This window comes from Leopardus geoffroyi, chromosome A3 (assembly GCF_018350155.1).
Source record: "Leopardus geoffroyi isolate Oge1 chromosome A3, O.geoffroyi_Oge1_pat1.0, whole genome shotgun sequence".
In the NCBI taxonomy this organism is placed as follows: Eukaryota; Metazoa; Chordata; class Mammalia; order Carnivora; family Felidae; genus Leopardus; species Leopardus geoffroyi.
The window spans coordinates 59,435,506-59,453,662 of record NC_059336.1 but is presented as its reverse complement, the minus strand read 5'-3'; the positions used below and the strand labels follow the sequence as shown (position 1 = coordinate 59,453,662).

Below are 18,157 nucleotides of genomic sequence, written 5' to 3'. Positions count from 1 at the left end.
AAATGGTGTGGGAGCTCCACTTGTGAGTTCATGTATTTTAAAAAAATGATATTTCATTAAATTCATTTGACACTGACAAATCCACTGGTTACAGTCTTTTCAGTAATGCCTAACAAAAGAAACACTTCGGAAAAATAAATGTAATAAGATAAAGAAAGAAGCTGTGTTTTCATGTATGTAAGTTCAGATGTTTAAATGTGAACCCACATACTCATAATAGTGTTTGGAGTTGAATAAAGTTTTTTTTTTTTTTCAACTTTTACTTATTTTTGGGACAGAGACAGAGCATGAACGGGGGAGGGGCAGAGAGAGAGGGAGACACAGAATCGGAAACAGTCTCCAGGCTCTGAGTCATCAGCCCAGAGCCCGACGCGGGGCTCGAACTCACGGACCGCGAGATTGTGACCTGGCTGAAGTCGGACGCTTAACCGACTGCGCCACCCAGGCGCCCCTGAATAAAGTTTTAAAATTTAGTTTTAGTTATACAAGTAATTCATAAATAGCCAACGTGATCATTCAAAAGTACAGATAATGGAAAAGCTTTTATGATTCCCTCATAATCCCATTTGTCTAGAATCACTGCTCTTTGTGTGTTTGTGTGGAATCCTACCCTTTCTCTTTGTGTTACCTACATACGCACTCATGGGACTGCAGGAGCCATTTTGAAAAAACTTGTATGTAAGTGTAGGTTAGTCGATTACAAAATTGGCTGTATAGTTTTCAGCCCCTTTCATTGAGAAGTGGAGTTTATTTTCCCACCCCGTGAATCCAGTGATGTTGTGCCAGTTCCAAACTAGAAGACTGTAGCTTCTACACTCACTGCCTTGGAACTCTGAAACCAGTATGGGAAAAAAAACGCGGGCTAGCCATCTGGAGATAGAGAGACCACATGGAAAGGGGTCCCAGACACCCAGTCTGCTTACCAGATGAATGCAAATGTCTGAGTGAGCCCAGCTGAGATTAGTTGACCCAGCCCAAACCATAAGAATTGCCCAGTTGAATGCAGCCCAAATTACTGACCTGTATAATTTTGAGCTAAATATATTGTTTTAAACAACTAAGTTTGGAGACTGGGCTGTTATTGGTTGAGGAAAACTGATACTAGATAGTTCTATTGTAGTTCTACAACTGTTTTTCTTTACTCACTATGTTACAAAGAGTTTGACTTGTCAATACAGATAGATCCATCTTATTCTTTTTAAGAGTTGCATACATTTCCATATTGTGGATATTCTACAGTTTAATATTTTCTCTATGTTAGACATTTAAGTTGTGCCTGCCTGCCTCCTTCTTTCTCTCCCTCCCCTTTCTTTTTCTGTATTATATCTGTATAGTTGTTGTATAGTTACCCCACTGTGTCTTTTCTTTGATAATATTTCTTTTATCTTTTTCATACAGATATTTTTAAAATATAATAAAATTTATCAATCTTTTCCTTAATGGCTTCTCTATTCTAAATTTTGCTCAAGAACAGTGTTCCAATCAAATATATACTCTATTTCTTTCTAATACAGAATTTTATATAAGCGCCCCTGTGTATTTATGGGTATATTAGGCTTAATTCATTAATCCTCTGAAATTTATTTAAATTTGTAGTGTGAAATAGGGATTTTTTTTTTTTGCCAACTAGATTACTAATTGTTTTTTTTTAAGATTTTATTTTTAAGTAATCTCTGCATACAATGTAGAGCCTGAACTTACAACCCTGAGATCAAGAATCACATGCTCCACCAGGTGCCACGTGGATGGCCAGTTGTTCTAAACACCATTTAGCATAGTTCATCATTTTGCACTGATTCGAAATAAACACTTTTACTCTGTATTTAAATGATCTGCTTCAAAGACTCTGTTCCAGTCCATTTATCTATTTGTTATTGTCTGTTACCAGATCAATAACAAAATGACTACAACAATATAACAATTACTACTGCTTCATAGTACATTTTGACATTGGCAGAGTATCTTTTTGGCAAAGTATAGTTTGAATGTTTTCTCTCTGGAAATGATTTGAGAGTCAGTTTTAAAATTCCATGAAAAAAGAGTTTTGGAATTTTAATAAGGATTACACTAACTTTATAGATTAATTTGCCATCAGTTGAACTTTTAACAACATTGACTCTTGTCCTCAACGATCATGATATGTCTTTTCTTTATTCACATATTTCCTTACGTCCTTCAGTAAAGTTTTGTAGTTTTCTTTTTTATTATATTGCATACTTATTCTTTGGCTTAGTCCTCAGAATTGCATCGTTTTTAAGGCTATTTACATTTCCTAATAAATTTTTAAATGTGTTTTTATTTTTTTAAGTTTATTTAGAGAGTCAGAGAGCACGTGTGAGTGAGTGCACGTGGGAGGGGCAGAGAGAGAGGGAGAATCTCAAGCAGTCTGCACACTGTAAGTACGGAGCCCAATGCAGAGCTGGAACTCACAAACCACGAGATCATGACCTGAGTGGAGACCAAGAATTGGACACTTAACCAACTGAGCCACTCTGGCGCCCCACCTAATACATTTTAAAATTTATTTTTGTTTATGTTCAAGAAAATTATTCCTGAAAATAGTTTTGTTTTGTTTTGTTTTGTTTTGTTTTGTTTTGTTTTGTTTTGTTAATTAGGCCATTTTGGTAAACTCATTCATTCTATTAATTTGCCAGTTGATTCTTTTGGATTTTCTGGGTAGATAATTGTATCATTTGAAACTGAGAATTTCTAACTTTCATTACACTTTTCATGTCATTATTTTACTTTTGGAGGGCTCCTGAACTGACTAACCCTCCCCCTCCCCCATGTGTTTGTATTAATCTGCTCAGGCTACCATTCTGAAGACTACAGTCTGGGTAGCTTAAACACCAGAAATTTATCTTCTCACAGTTTGGAGTCTGGAAGTCCAGGATGAAGTGCTAGCAAAATGTTTCGGATGAGACCTCACTCCTCAGGTTGCAGACAGTCCCTTCTCACTGTGTCTTCTCCTAGCCCTTTCTTTGTGTGCTCTCAGAGAAAGGATTCTGGTGTCTCCCTCCTCTTATAAAGACACCAGTCCTGGGGCGCCTGGGTGGCTCAGTCAGTTAAACATTCGACTTTGGCTTGGGTCATGATCTCGCAGTTCGTGAGTTTGAGCCCCACGTTGGGCTCTGTGCTGACAGCTCAGAGCCTGGAGGCTCCCCCTCCCCTACTCGCACTCTGTATCTCTCTCTCTCTCAAAAATAAAAGATTAAAAAAATTTTTTTTTTTTTTTTAAATTTTTTTTTTCAACGTTTATTTATTTTTGGGACAGAGAGAGACAGAGCATGAACGGGGGAGGGGCAGAGAGAGAGGGAGACACAGAATCGGAAACAGGCTCCAGGCTCTGAGCCATCAGCCCAGAGCCTGACGCGGGGCTCGAACTCCCGGACCGCGAGATCGTGACCTGGCTGAAGTCGGACGCTTAACCGACTGCGCCACCCAGGCGCCCCAAAAAATTTTTTTTTTTGAATAAAAAATAAAGATACCAGTCCTATCAGATTAGAGCCCTATCTTTATGCTTCATTTGGCCTTAATTATCTCCTTAAAGGCTCGATCTCCAAATATAGCCACACTGGGGATCAGGGCTTCAACATATTCCATTTCTGGGATATCAGCATAATCCAATTTCTGAATTAGCATTAAAAATAATGTTTTTAGGGGCACCTGGCTGGCTCAGTTGGTGAAGCATGTGACTCTTGATCTCAGGGTTTTGAGTTCCAGCCCCATGTTGGGTGTAGAGATTACTTAGAAATAAAATCTTTTTAAAAGTAATGAGTTAAAAAATATTTCTATTTTTTATTCTAAATATCTGAGAAATAATGTATGAAAAATGTACAAAATAAAATTAATTTGATATAAACCAGAGTTATCACATAGGTTTATTTGAAAAATGTATGTTTGTGCATAGATCACTTAGTTCATGGTAGAGATAGACCAAATATTTAAACAATACTTATTGATTGATAGTAGAACTGCCACAAACCTTTGCTAGTATGTGTGTGTTGTGTCTAAAATGTCCATAAGTAATTGTGTTTTAATATCATATAGATAAGTGGTTTATGTTCAAAAAGCAATCATTCATTTTTTTCCCATTCATTCAGTAAAGACTTACAGTTGGGAAGTGGGTGTATTTCAATACAAAGATATCATCTCTTCCTGGTGTTTGAAGACCTTAGTTTATTCTCCTTGAACTAAAGTGGTAAATACTGTAATAAATAGAAATCTCTATTTTCTTGCTGCCTTAAGGAAGTAGGCAAAATGTTATTGCTATACAGTAGTTTATAATTCCCACTCTCTTATGAATTAGAATTTTTTGGCAAAATACCACATTTTAAGTCATAATTAAACAGTTTATGTGTTTATTCTGAGTGACTCCCACACAAAATTATTCTTAAAACTTTCATTAACTGAAAAAAATGATATAAGATGACTTAGGTAAAGTATTAACATGTTTTAAATACATTGTAAACATTCAACAATTGTTAGTTGCCTCCTAATCCTTAAAAGAGCAAAAATTAAAGATATGCATAATGAAAAAAAGATATTTATTTGATATATGCCTTATACAGGTTGTGCTTTTTGCAAGACTGCAGACTTCATTCTTTCTCCTTTCTATTCCATATCCAATCTCAAAGAGGCTGTTAAATTTTTTTTATTATTGAAATATAGTTAACACACAATATTATATTAATTTCAGGTGTACAACATAGTGACTTGACAACTCTATACCTTACACAGTGTTCCCCACAGTACCGTCTGTCACCATATGACATTAGTATAATATTATTCATTATATTCCTTCTGCTATACTTTTCATCCTATGACTTATTTATATTGTAACTGGAGGTTTGTGCCTCTTAATTCCCTTCCCCTATTTCTCCCACTCTTTTACCCTCTTCCTTTCTGGCAACTACCAGTTTGTTTTCTGTATTTATAAGTCTATCTGTTTCTAGGTTTTGTGGTGGTTGTTTGTTTTGTTTTTTAAGATTTCACATGTAAGTGAAATCATATGGTATTTGTCTTCATCTTATATCACTTAGCATAATACCCTATTATAAGATGCCCATACTACGCAAAACAATCTACAGATTGAATATATTCCCTATCAAGGAAGGTCTTTTTAGAAAAAAGTGAACACATTGACTAAAATCCCACACTTTCACAGACATGACTGGATTCAGATATCCTTGAGTCCAAATCCCTGCTCTGCATTCATTATGGTTTGGTAACCTTGGCAAGTTCCTTATTCTCTCTCAGCCTTAATTTTCCCATTCATAAAATTAGGATAATCATACACTCCTTCCAGATCTTCTGTGAGAACTACATAAAATAACCTAAGTGAAATCCTAAATAGAAGCTCAGTAGATGACATGTTATTATTGTTGTTATTATTATTGTAATTAAACACTTATGTTTTCTTATATGCTGGTTTTATTTGAAATATTTAACTTATTCATAGAAAGGAGTCTGGACAAACCTTAAGGAGTCTAATTTCTAACTCTGCTTTTTAAAATATCTACTTGAACTTTTGAGTTTCTTGTAATATTATATCCAGGACTCCAAATTTTGTTCTCAGATGCACCAAAGACTATAAAACATCCTTTGTTAATGGTGGAAAATAAACAGCTTCTTAGGAAATAAGACTTCGTCACACAAGAGTGTATAGATTTATATCCAGTTCTTTGATTAAAAAAAGAGAAAACGCCTTTCTAGAGTCAGAAATGTTTCTCAAACCACTATAGAATAACAATTATGACCCTCCACTTTTTATTTTTATTGCTGGATTGAAAAAGATGATTCTCTACAGTGCCTACCCCAGGAGGAATTATTCCACAAATAAGGGCCCAGCATGACATTTATGAGAAAGCCAGGGTCCTCCTGTGCAAAATTGATTGGTTCTCAGCCAACGGGCTCCTGGGCGTTGCAAACAAAGGCACCTTCTCCACTGGGACCTATCAGATGCAGGGCAGAGTTTTGCCTCTGCCTTTGGAACTTCAGGAAATGCTCAACTCCTATCTGGGCAGCACACATCTGTGGCCAGCAAAGAGGAACCTGGCTTTGAAAATGAAACAACTTCCTCCTCAATTCGTTTCCATCTTGGCCATCTATTGCTTCTGCATGCTACAGATTCCCTCCTCAGGTAAGGAGATCCCTTCATCAGACCCCCAGCTGGGCTGAGCTCTAACCCTTGATCCTTCAGGGTGGTTCTGGGTCCTGGAAGGAGTCCAACATAATCCCCTCACCTACCTCCATTTCCACCCTTTTGAAATGGCTTCCCATTTGTCCCTAACCTTTAAGAGAGGGTGGACAGAACTAGATGCTGCAGCCTTTTACCGAAGGACATGACTCCCTTGTGGAACTATCGTTAAACAGCTCCTGACTTAGGGCTGTCCCAAAGATGAGCTGCTAAAACTGTGAGGGATATGAGTTGGAGACCCCGATGTCTTAGCCATCTGTGTTCCTGGAATTCTGAAGAGAGAATACAGTAAAATTGAGTTTACAGACATGAGGACTGGGGATTGAGGGACAGTTGGAGAGGGGCGGGAAAGGAACGCAAACAGGAAAAAGGAATATTTTCATGGCCTTTCTGTGGGCTCCCTGGAGGCAGGATCCCAGACAGAGCTGCGGAGGCCCCAAGTCTTAGTGGGCTTGGGCGCTGTCCGAGGATCTGACTGGACAAGGCTATTGCTTCACCAGCTTCTGAGAAACCAGTACCTTTACAGGGAACCAAGGGTGGGATATGGGATCAGTAGTCGGAATGCATTACCAATTTCAAGGTAATTCACCAAATGATACAGGGAGGCATGTGGTGGCAGCTCCAATTGGAAATGTGGACTATTTCAAAATTTCAGACTTTTCCATTAGAATTTTGATTTAGGGGTGTAGAAAAGTTTTGAAAATATATTCAAACAGAAAATATATTTCAAACAGTATGTTTGTTTTGCTGTGTCTTACAGTGTAATCACAAAACCTAGACATTGCAAGGAACCTTGGAAGTCATCTAATTTAACCTTTCATGGCAAACAGGGATCTATGATTTCCCTGTTTGATTACTTTCAGTGACACCCAACTCACTACCAGCCTAAGAGAGCCAGTAACTGCCTCTTCTTGGGTCCAATAGAATCTTGTTTATATTACACTTTGGGGAATTTGTTATTACCTTTTATTTATCTATCTATATATTTGTATCCACCTCCCCCTTTTTCCTATTTAAGTTTTTTTGTTTCCCGAGGATAAGGGTCCTATAGTCTTTATCATTTGTACTGTTAACACAGAACCTGTTAATAAATCCTTATAGGATTGGTTCAAATTACTTTGCATTTTTGAATGGCTCCAATCATCAAAAATTTCTTTACACTAAACTGAAATCTGATCACGTGTAATTTGTAACCATTAGCCTGAGTTATTATGTATATACTCTTGAGCCAAATATTCCCTGTCCCACATTTAAAAAAATCTAAGTTCAGGGTTTTACATTTATCCCATTAATTTCACCTCTCCAACTGATTCCTCCAATTTCTGTATTAGCTATTCCCCCAAGTATTGCACCGTGTACAAATGAGATGGAGACTTCATTTAGGCCAGGTAAAGGCTGACTGGCATAGGGTGCAGCTGTGTGCTGGTAACACCCTTGCCCACACCTACCCCTGAAAAGTCTGATGAAGCAGAAGGACAAGTATCTGTACTTCTTAAAAGTTCCTAGACTGACTCTGATGCACACACTTTCTTGACACCATCTCCTAATATGCTATCTCCATAAATTCCATAAAAATACAAATTAAGTTTTTCCCTCCTGAGTTACTAACTCTTATGTTGGTAACTCCTGGTAAATTAAAAAAAGGAATTATGTTTAATTAATTTTAGTACAAATCTCACATTTACTGTTGTAGGTAGAAATGTGTTTTCTTTGTAAATCCTTTTTAAAATATTGTATTTCTAGAATCTCTGTATGTTTTTCAACGTAAAGATTTAAAAGTTAATGCTATGAACTTTTTTCTCTAATTAATATTTTTGTGATTTCTCATAATAGGATTTCCTCGACCTCTAGCTGATCCCCCAGATGACTTGGATATCATGCAGCTTGAGGTACGCTGCTATTCAGTAATGTGCGATTTTTATTTCATCTTGGCCTTGAAAATATCATGTGGATAATGTTCACTTAAAACTATTTTAAGATCAGATTCTTGGCTGCAGCAGGAACTCATATTGCCATTTTCATAGCCTCATTTAAGGCATCCTGAGAGTTGTGTTGAAATTCACCGTCACTGTACGAGAAGGTAATGCAAGGTTCATAAATGGGACAGTTTTAGAGTTTTATATGTGTTGTAATAGATTTCTACTGACTGAGGAATTTAGACTTATCTTTGATTCGAATTTAGACTTATCTTTGATTCATTTTTCATATTTTTCTTTAGTGGCTGGCATATGGGGCAACTCTTTCTTGGCAAACTAAGGTAAAACAGTTATATGCATATAATTATTCTTTAAGTTATAACAATTCACATGTTTATATCATAATTGATATCTGTAAGAAGCAGTTTTTTGGTACCTACAGGAGAAATCTGTGTGTATGTCTAAATACATGTGTAAGAATGTAGTTTTAGGAATAACAAGTGAATCTGTCATATATAAAATACCATAAAATATTGGTAGTTCATGTATATTCTTATAATTATTATAATACATACATATATAATTATATTATGTACATTGTGACATATCATGGTATATGTTACAAATTGATATACTATGATATAATAGTTCTTCAAAACAATCATCTCATGTAAATGACCTAACAGTGATAGGAACCACAACAGTAATGTTTCAGTGGATACAAAGTAAATAGATCTCATGTAGAGAACCTAACAGCGATAGGAACCACAACAGAACCACTTTTGATTCAGTGGAAAGTACAAGAGGGTGGTATTAGGGTGGAGTCCATGACTCTTAGCATACACTGAATATTTTCACCTTGAGGCATATCTTTTCTTCCTCACTTCCCCCAAGCCACAGCATACCATATCCTGGCCACATTGAGCTGCTCACTATTCCCCAAGTGCACCAGGCCTTTATATGTTTGTTTGCACAGGTTTTTCCTTAGCCAAAATGCCTTTGCAGGCTGTGTTCACAGCTCAGACTCTAAAACCAAAGTACCTGGGTTTAACACCCAGATCTACTTAACTTTGGCAAGTTTGTTAATCTCTCTGTGTCTCAGTTTTCCCATCTGTAATATGGGAATAATAGCCTCATGTTATTGTGAGGATTGAGGGCTTTAATATTTGTGAAGTGTTTACAACAGTAACACAGTAAATGACAGCACTTCAGTGCCAGCTGTTACCATTATCTCTGATGCCACTAATGGCCATCCTTCAAGATTCAAACATCACTTTCTCGCTTACACTTCATAAGTATATCATGCCTATTTCTTCTTATTTTCAGTTTATACCTATGCATATGTTTGAAGACAACTGTCCTCTCTTATCTTCAAAACTAATCTTATAGCCTTGATATCCAGAGCAAAAATTTAGGGTGAAAACTCAGTTTTTCATCTCCTTGCCACAGCCTGTTCACTTCACACCAAATGGGCTTCCCTACCCCTCAAATGAAGGCTGCAAGGATGTTCCCTACATAAGCAGAAAAAGTGGAAGTGTGGCAGTCACATGTGCTAGTTACAGTATTAAATTGGGTTATAGGTTTCCCCAAGTGCAAGGTGCCACATGGAATGAATTTCCTTCCACTTTCTCCATCTTCCCAAAGCTGATCCTGTTCGTCATCACCAGTTGTAGAAGAGCAAGGGCTTGTTCAGTGAACAGAACTATCAACATTCTTAAATCTATGGATAGAGAGATTGTGGCTCTTCCTGGTCTTGCTCCTGCATTAAAATATGACCTGTGGCATGTCGCTTCCTTTCCTGGGGCTCTGGTTCCCTCAACTATCCCATGTCTGGATGAGCTACCTGGGCTCTAAGTCCACTTCCAGTCCTGCTCTCCAAAAAAGCCAGGTGTGTGTCTCTAGGGGACTTCTATCTTTAAGCAATTCAGAAAGCAGAGTTATGTTCTACAAATAATGACACCTGTGGAAAGTCTTCCTGTTTTGTGTTTCTGGTGGGATCAGAAGCTTAGATGGGAGGGTGGCAATAGATTCTTATGAACACAGCTCTACCGTTCATCCATTCAGAAAAATACATTCATTGGAAGCATGCCATATGTTAGGTGCTAAAGGTGCAGTAGTGGGCAAAATAAACAAAACTACCTGCTCTCATGAAACTTAAGTTCTAGGGGCGCCTGGGTGGCTCAGTCGGTTAAGCGTCCGACTTCGGCTCAGGTCACGATCTTGCGGTCCGTGAGTTCGAGCCCCGCGTCGGGCTCTGGGCTAATGTCTCAGAGCCTGGAGCCTGCTTCCGATTCGGTGTCTCCCTCTCTCTCTGCCCCTCCCCCGTTCATGCTCTGTCTCTCTCTGTCTCAAAAATAAATAAACGTTAAAAAAAAAATTAAAAAAAAAACCTAAGTTCTAGTTAAGGAAAAAAATCATAAATTAGATAGGTAAGTACATTTTGAAATTTTTTTTTTATGTAAAAAGACAAAATTAAAGCAAGGAAGGTGCATATGAAATGTTGAGAGTGGAGTTCTAGCACCTGGAAAAGCATCTTCATGTTCCTTGTTATTTTTTGGCCTGAAACATAACAGTATCAAGCTGACGAATATGGCACAAAAAACGATTGTTTGCCCAATAAGTGTCCAGAAAACACAGATACACTCACACATACATGACGGGTGTGTGTGTGTGTGTGTGTGTGTGTGTGTGTGTGTAGAATACATAAGTATCAGCTGCTTCCCATGTAGAAACTCTCCACAGTTTGCAGAAAGATGTAATTTTATCAACAGCAACAAGTTAGAAGTATTAGTAACAACTTTCATTTCTGTCTGGATTGAAGTTTGAGTTGATTCAAGAAGATTTCAGTGTGATTGAGATGTGAATGATCAATATTATCCAGAGCAGCATATTTGCAATATCATTGACAGTAATCCTCAATCAATTTTACAAAATGCGGGCATGGAAACCTGATTTATTGTTTTGTAAGATGACTTCTTCACAGCAGTATCCTGGAGTAGCGTGTGCTGCCTGTGCAACCATCCCTGTCTGTCATCCATGCCAACAAGGGCAAGGTGGTGCTCTAACAAGGACTTAGAAATGAAAAGTTGGGCTTTCTGCCAAGAGATTGGAAGTTCATGTAGAAAGCATTTGGGGAGGTGGGGGTGAGGAAGAGTTTGGTTGATTTGAACCAACCCTAAAAAAGCTGAATTCCAGGGTACACCCAGCGACAAATTAAAAATTGCAATCATTAATTTTATTTCAAGTCTTCGATGGTTATCTGGCACATGATTAGGGGATTGCTTGTGTGTACTACAGACCATGTTTTTCTCCCAAAGAAAGGTGAAATAAGATTTAGTTTTAAAATAATGATGTATTGCTGACAACTTGCTTTTTTGTAGGCCCTGCATCAACTCTAGTCTTACTGAGTTTGTCTAATTGATTTCCTTTTAGATTGCCAATTTATTTTGTAATATTCAGATAAATTCAATAAGGTCCTGGTGTAACTTATACTGAAAACCTTGTCAATTGCCTGCCCCAGTAAAATGCCATGTAACTTACCCTCACAATTCTCTTTCTAGGATAATCAAGACATATACAAAAGGGTGAGTACTGCCCAGCCTGGCAACACAGGCATGTAACTTTCACATTTATAGCAAGTGACACTTGCACTAAAATCAACTCGTACTAAAATCAACTTACTAAAATAAGACTAAAACCTGTCTTACTCAGTTTTTTTTTTTTTAATTTCACTACTCCAGAACTCAGGAGCCAACACATCCAGTTAAAAGTGGGGTCAGTATTTTACCATACTCCTCTTTCTATAAAAGTCACTCTCCTCTGCTTGCCTTTTATCCCTACCTAATATGTGCAGATAAGTAGAAAAGCAAGGGGCTTACAGACACTGTCTGTATAATAGCTCTCAAAGAGCTTTTTCCTGGGGCTTCCGGCATATTATCTCTCTCCCTGTCTGGGCTGGAAGTGATGTGAGGCTGACACATCAGAAAAGTTAGAGAATATATTACCAAAAAGGAAAAATAAGTGAGGAATAACTTTTTATTATGCACTTACAATAAATGTTTTTAAAAGGCCCCATAAATACTTAACCTCTATTTGCATTTATCATACTGCCTTATTTTTTTAATTAAAAAAAATGCTTTGAGAAGTGTAAAGTGCCATATCCCCAGCAGTGATCCATGGAGCGGCACTTTCTATAACCATCACCATGTGTATGTGCTATGGGAATAACATGCACTACCTCTAACTTTGTTATTATAAATTTGAGTTACCCTGAAAAGCAGGCTGTGTAAGTGAATTTCTGCAGGGTATGATTTGAGGAATATTAGGAAGGTCATAGAATAAAATTCTTAATTCAGGTGCTCTGTCATAGTAACTGAAATTCTACCATTAGAAAGTCACTTATTTATATAGTCAAGGCTTTCCAAGTCTTCAAGAACACCCTTAAAAAACAACAACAAACAAAACAGCAAAGTGTTGTTTCCCCAAGAGGCGAAGACTCAGCTGTAGTATAGGTTAGGAATGAGGATCAGGTGAGGATGGGGATATTCTCAGGAAGGGCCATGAGCACTGCAAAGGGAGAAAGGACACTGGAAGAAGAAAACTCTGTGAGACAAATGAACCTTGACTCTGAGCCAAAGTGTTCAGGGAGGATTCCCAACAACTAGATATGAGACACGGGTATGTATGTCTGAGTGTGTGCTGGAAGGTCACAGACAAGAAGTGCAGGAAAATCAAAGGCATTAGGGAGAGGGTTATGGACGCTGCTCTTCCACCTCCTTCCGTAGACTAGGAGTGCACACCCGGAGCGAAAAGAGATTGGCACTGGGTTGCTTCCTTGGGACACCGTACGCCATACTAGGGCAGAAGGCTTGGCGTTAAGGCAGATAAAAGTCTGATTTACCCTCAGGGAATATTTGTGTGTTGTTTTTTTTTAATTTTTTTTTTTAACGTTTATTTATTTTTGAGACAGAGAGAGACAGGGCATGAACGGGGGAGGGTCAGAGAGAGGGAGACACAGAATCCAAAACAGGTTCCAGGCTCCGAGCTGTCAGCACAGAGCCCGACGCGGGGCTCGAACTCACGGACGGCGAGATCATGACCTGAGCCGAAGTCGGCCGCTCAACCGACTGAGCCACCCAGGCGCCCCTCCCTCAGGGAATATTTGTAAGTGATGTGTTGGAATTGTGGACTGCTATAAAGGCAAGCAGTTCTTTATTGAAAACATAAAATTTAAGCTTAGGCTCTGACATGGACTTTATTCTGGAAATTAAACTATCTGTAAGGCGGGGGAGAGGGCCGTGTCCCACCCTCCCTGCGCCCTCTGTTGCAGTTTCCCCCGGTGCGCCCGTTAATGCGCCTGGCCGCGCAGCTCGCCAACCGAAAGATGAAAAGATTTCAGCAGCAGCGCGTAGGTGTTTTTCTCTTTTAGGCCACCCAAAGTTCACTTAACCATGGCAGATGCATGTGGTCGCTGGGGGAGTGGGGGTGGGGAGGCACGCGCTTGCATGCTGTCTTTGAATCTAAGCCTCCACCTTGGGAAGGAGAGCTGGCCCACCTTGTGCCTCAGTCCCCAACCCTGGAACCCGACCCAGTGGCTGCAGAGCCCCCCGGGGGTGGGTCGGTGGGGGGCTAGTGCAAAGTTCTCTTCTGCTCTCGCCATCCCTATGTTTCCTTTTAGTTTCCATGTTGTTTTTACTTTCCCTGACCTTTCCTCTTCTCTTGACGGGAACAATTTGCCTTGGTGATCCCCTTGCTTTCTGTTGTTGCCCCCACCTGCCCTTTTATCCGTATCTCAGAACTTTGTTTCTTTAAAAATCGTGTTTTATAATTTAGAAATTACCAGTTTCAGTAATAGCTGTAATTGTTCAAAATGCTAATCAATATTTTGTTGCATGGTAGCCCCCCGCCCCTGCAAAAAAAAGAAAAGAAAGAAAAAAAGAAAATTTCTTTTTTAAATTTTTTTTTTCAACGTTTATTTATTTTGGGGACAGAGAGAGACAGAGCATGAACGGGGGAGGGGCAGAGAGAGAGGGAGACACAGAATCAGAAACAGGCTCCAGGCTCTGAGCCATCAGCCCAGAGCCCGACGCGGGGCTCGAACTCACGGACCGCGAGATCGTGACCTGGCTGAAGTCGGACGCTTAACCGACTGCGCCACCCAGGCGCCCCGAAAATTTCTTTTTTAAAAATGTATTTTTTTAAGCAATCTCTACCCCCAAGGTGGGGCTCGAACTCAGAGATCCCAACATCAAGGGTCGCATACTGGCCAGACTGAGCCAGCCAGGTTCCCCGAGAACATTTCTTTTGAACGCTAAAACTCATCCCAGTTTGCCCAGGACCTTCCTGGTATCAGCTTTGAAAATCCCAAGACCCCCCAGGAAGCTGCTCAGGTCCTGGAAAATTGGTTGGTCATCTTATGCACAGGCAACAGTTTGTCTCGTCTGATCCACTGCTGACTGCAACCTTCCAGACTGAGCCTGATCCTTGTTATGCCAGACCCACAAGTAGAGACAGCTGACGAAGCTGCCATGGCTTAACCTTGAAAATTTGCCCAAACCGAGGGTCAGTTTCAAGTTGAGGCTATTGGGAAGAGCAAGCCAACTTAACATTGTGTCCTGGACACAAATGTTACCTCAAGAAAACATGCTTGCTTTCCTGAACAGGAAGTTATAATTGGCTACCCATGGTTAGCCCTTCCCCTGAACTGCTTTTTTGCACCTGATTTCTGGCTACCTAAAGATTAGTGAGGATGGAGCCAGGGAGGTGCAGGGTCACAGCAGAACAACGGCAAGCCTGGGAGATGTGGTTCCTGTTAAAGTAACCTGTGCCTCCCTCCTTCACAGGATTCAAGGACTGATGCAGGAGATTTCACCAAGAAGGTAGGTAAGCCCCCATGGAGAACAAAACTCCCAAAGACCTACAAGGGAAGGACAGGAAGTGCTTGGAGCTAGGCAGTCTTATAGCCCCTTCAGATCTCTTCTGAAAGAACTGGTCTCACAGTATGCCCCTGAAAATCATCTCTGAGGCTGAGCATTTAATTTCAGGTTTTCCTTAGCTTGTCCTGAGGCAGATAGGAATCATGGGGCAATGCTTCTGGCTGTTTATATTTCATCTCCATTCTTGCAGATGAGTCACCTAGAGCCATCTGTTCCTGAGGATTTGCTTTATGTGGCTCAGGGGCTCACATACCGGTTGTATAAACTGGGGGAGAGGTATTGCAGACGGCACAAACCAGCGCTTCTCGAGGTTGACCATGAATCAACCTTGGGACTTTGTTACAATTCAGTAGGGACCTGAGAATAGACATTTCTAAAGAATTCTCAGGTGTTGTTGATGCTTCTGGTCTGGGGACCACAGTTTGAAAACTGCTGTCATAGACATCTTCAGAAGACCTTTGGCACAAAGTGGTTACATAATGGTTTGTGTTTTTATGTTGCAGGATCACACTGCCACCTTGGGACGACCATTTTTCCTTTTCAGGGTATAACACATTTCTTTTTCTCTGTTTTTAACCCCAGTTCCCCCCTATCACCCAATTATGAGTTCCTACAGAATAAGCATAGCCCAGCAAGCTGGTGAATAATTATGGGGACTATCTCATCCTTTACTTAGGGTTAACTCTCAAAGTCTCCTCCTAGATGCTTGATGTTTATAAAGGAAAGAGTCCAGAAGGACCCAGGCTGAGAAACCAGGGCTCTGGGACCGTGGGTGGGAGGCGAGAGTACTGCTGATGGACAGACATGGGGGCAACCAGAATTGGAGTCTGTGACCCTGAGCATGAAGGTCAGGATACGTGACCCCCAAATGCACTGGAAGTAGTATAATCTCCATCCTCTCCTCCTGCCCTGGGATCTCCGAGCCTCTTGCAAAGGTCACAGAGTCAGAAACTGTGTTTGTGATCCACCACTGGCTAGCTGTGCTTCATCCCTTAAATCCTCAATTGTTTGCATCAAAAAAATCAGACTATGAATCAGACTAGACCCACGGCCCTCAAACTGCCTTCTGTGGGTCACTAAGAGGTTCGCCAAGAGGTAACTCTGCAAAGATCAGACAAGATTGGAAAACACGGCACCCAACTCTCTCAAAGGTTTACGGTGTGCATAGGTGTGTCCTTCAGGAAACAACCTGTAGTTCCCAACTTGTTTGATCAAGGAAGTTCTTCCACCTCCATGCTGCCTGCATGACCTATTAGTGGTTATTTTCCAGAAAGTGCTTTGAGAAACAGTGGGTCTCTATGATGTCTGTAGGGTGAGAAGTCCTGTGATAAATGGTTTAAAGACCATCCCACCACATAAATAGAGGCTGGGGGTGGTGGAATGGTGGGGCGGGGACAGTGGGCTGTAGGATCAGCAAGGGTCCTGGAGCACTGCCACAGGTGACCTACTACCAGCCCTGGGCTAGGGATTACCAGGTGAACTCCCAAGGGGGCTGCTGACATCCCAGTTAGGAGAATAAGGCCATAAGGCCCAGTTGAGGAAGGATCTGAAGCCCAGAAACAGGTTCTAGGCAGTTTTGTCTCAGTATCTGTAAGCTGCTCCATTTTTTTTTCCAGCCAAGGAATGGAAGAAACACTGAAGCCAACACCCAGTAGGATAGTCCAAGGTCAGCCCCATTGCAGTCTTTTCCTCCTAGCAAATGTTGTGTGTGACTGAAGGGGAGTGAGAGGCAGCCAGAGCGGTGGTAGTTCAAGAAGAGGCGGGCCACATGGAAGCTCTGAGGGCCCCCCACCCCCCTCCCTTCCCTGCTGTCCACACTGCAGAGACCTCCACTGCAGCCTGATAGGTTGTCCCAAGCACACAATGCAGGCTTTGCTGCCTGCCAGCTCTTTGCAGGTGTGTTGGCTCCAGCAGTAGCTGTGAGGGAGTGAGAACCCCACACGGCCCAGCTGATCCCCAGGACTTCTCACCTGACTCTTCTGATGAGGGAAAAGCCACCCTGGAAGGCTTGGCAGGGGAGGGGGGGGTACCTTATAGTGGGCACATCTCTGAGTACAGCCAGGCAAGGCTACTCTGTCCATTCAGCAGTGTTCTGAGACCCAGTTTAAATCTGGGGAGATTTGTTGGCCTCCAAGCCTGTGGAAGTGAAGTCCATGTACGAGGGCAGCTCTGGGCCTCCTCTGTCTCTTGTCCCAGGGGCATCAGGTGGCTGTCCTTCGGAGGTGTCACAGTTTCCTTCCTAGAGCCTGATCCTGACCTGCTGGCAGCAGCTAAAGCCTGGGCAGGCCTAGGTGCCTGAGAAAGCTGTCCAGATGCTGGGAAACAGAGCTCTCCAGGTGAAGGTGGGGGAAGATGTTCACAGAGGCCATAGCACTCACACAGACCGAATGGCCTAATTAGATACAGCAAAGATAAATAAGTACCGTTTTGGGGCATTTATGACTTGTCCAATGAGGCATAATTTTAAAATATGTTATATAATAACATACCCGCCGGTCTTGTCTTGATTCTGATAATGATTTGTTCCAAGTGGTACATTTTTCTCTTCTTTTGCAGAATTCAGTGGCAAAGAGAAACTGGATCAGATAAGGAAATCGAGCAATTATTTTGAACAAATGTCAAATTTCTTTCTGTGAACAATAAAGATAATTCTCTTGCTCTGTATTCTCCAGAATATTCAGTTGTGTAAAAAATAAAGTAGCATAGGCATAACATTTTCATTTCTTGTTGGGAAGTCTTGGGGGAGGGATAAGATGTATTTTTTTTTTTTTTTATTTAAAAAAAAAAATTTTTTTTTCAATGTTTATTTATTTTTGGGACAGAGAGAGACAGAGCATGAACAGGGGAGGGTCAGAGAGAGAGGGAGACACAGAATCGGAAACAGGCTCCAGGCTCTGAGCCATCAACGCAGAACCTGACGCGGGGCTCGAACTCACGGACCGCGAGATCGTGACCTGGCTGAAGTCGGACGCTTAACCGACTGCGCCACCCAGGCGCCCCAAGATGTATTTTTAAAATAACAGGATATATATTTTTTAAATGTGTTGGTTTTGGTATTGTTTTCACGTGCCTCAGCTATCTTGTTATTACTGAGAATTGAGAGGACT

General features: G+C 40.7%; 1 protein-coding gene across 12 annotated transcripts in view; it reads left to right on the top strand.

Annotated features, from left to right (window-relative positions):
• Nucleotides 1-17,762, top strand: part of NMS (neuromedin S) — a 47,469-nt gene extending 29,707 nt beyond the window's left edge. For 4 of the 12 annotated variants that reach the window (XM_045445706.1, XM_045445709.1, XM_045445707.1 and 1 more), the window contains 7 exons: nt 5,796-6,142; nt 8,033-8,088; nt 8,418-8,456; nt 13,445-13,522; nt 14,958-14,993; nt 15,554-15,595; nt 15,753-16,660. In XM_045445706.1, coding sequence (XP_045301662.1) covers nt 5,962-6,142; nt 8,033-8,088; nt 8,418-8,456; nt 13,445-13,522; nt 14,958-14,993; nt 15,554-15,595; nt 15,753-15,845 — 525 coding nt within the window. In that variant the 5' untranslated portion in view covers nt 5,796-5,961 and the 3' untranslated portion in view covers nt 15,846-16,660. The other 8 variants (XM_045445710.1, XM_045445712.1, XM_045445711.1 and 5 more) reach the window with 7 other exon arrangements.
• Nucleotides 17,763-18,157: the final 395 nt, after the last annotated feature.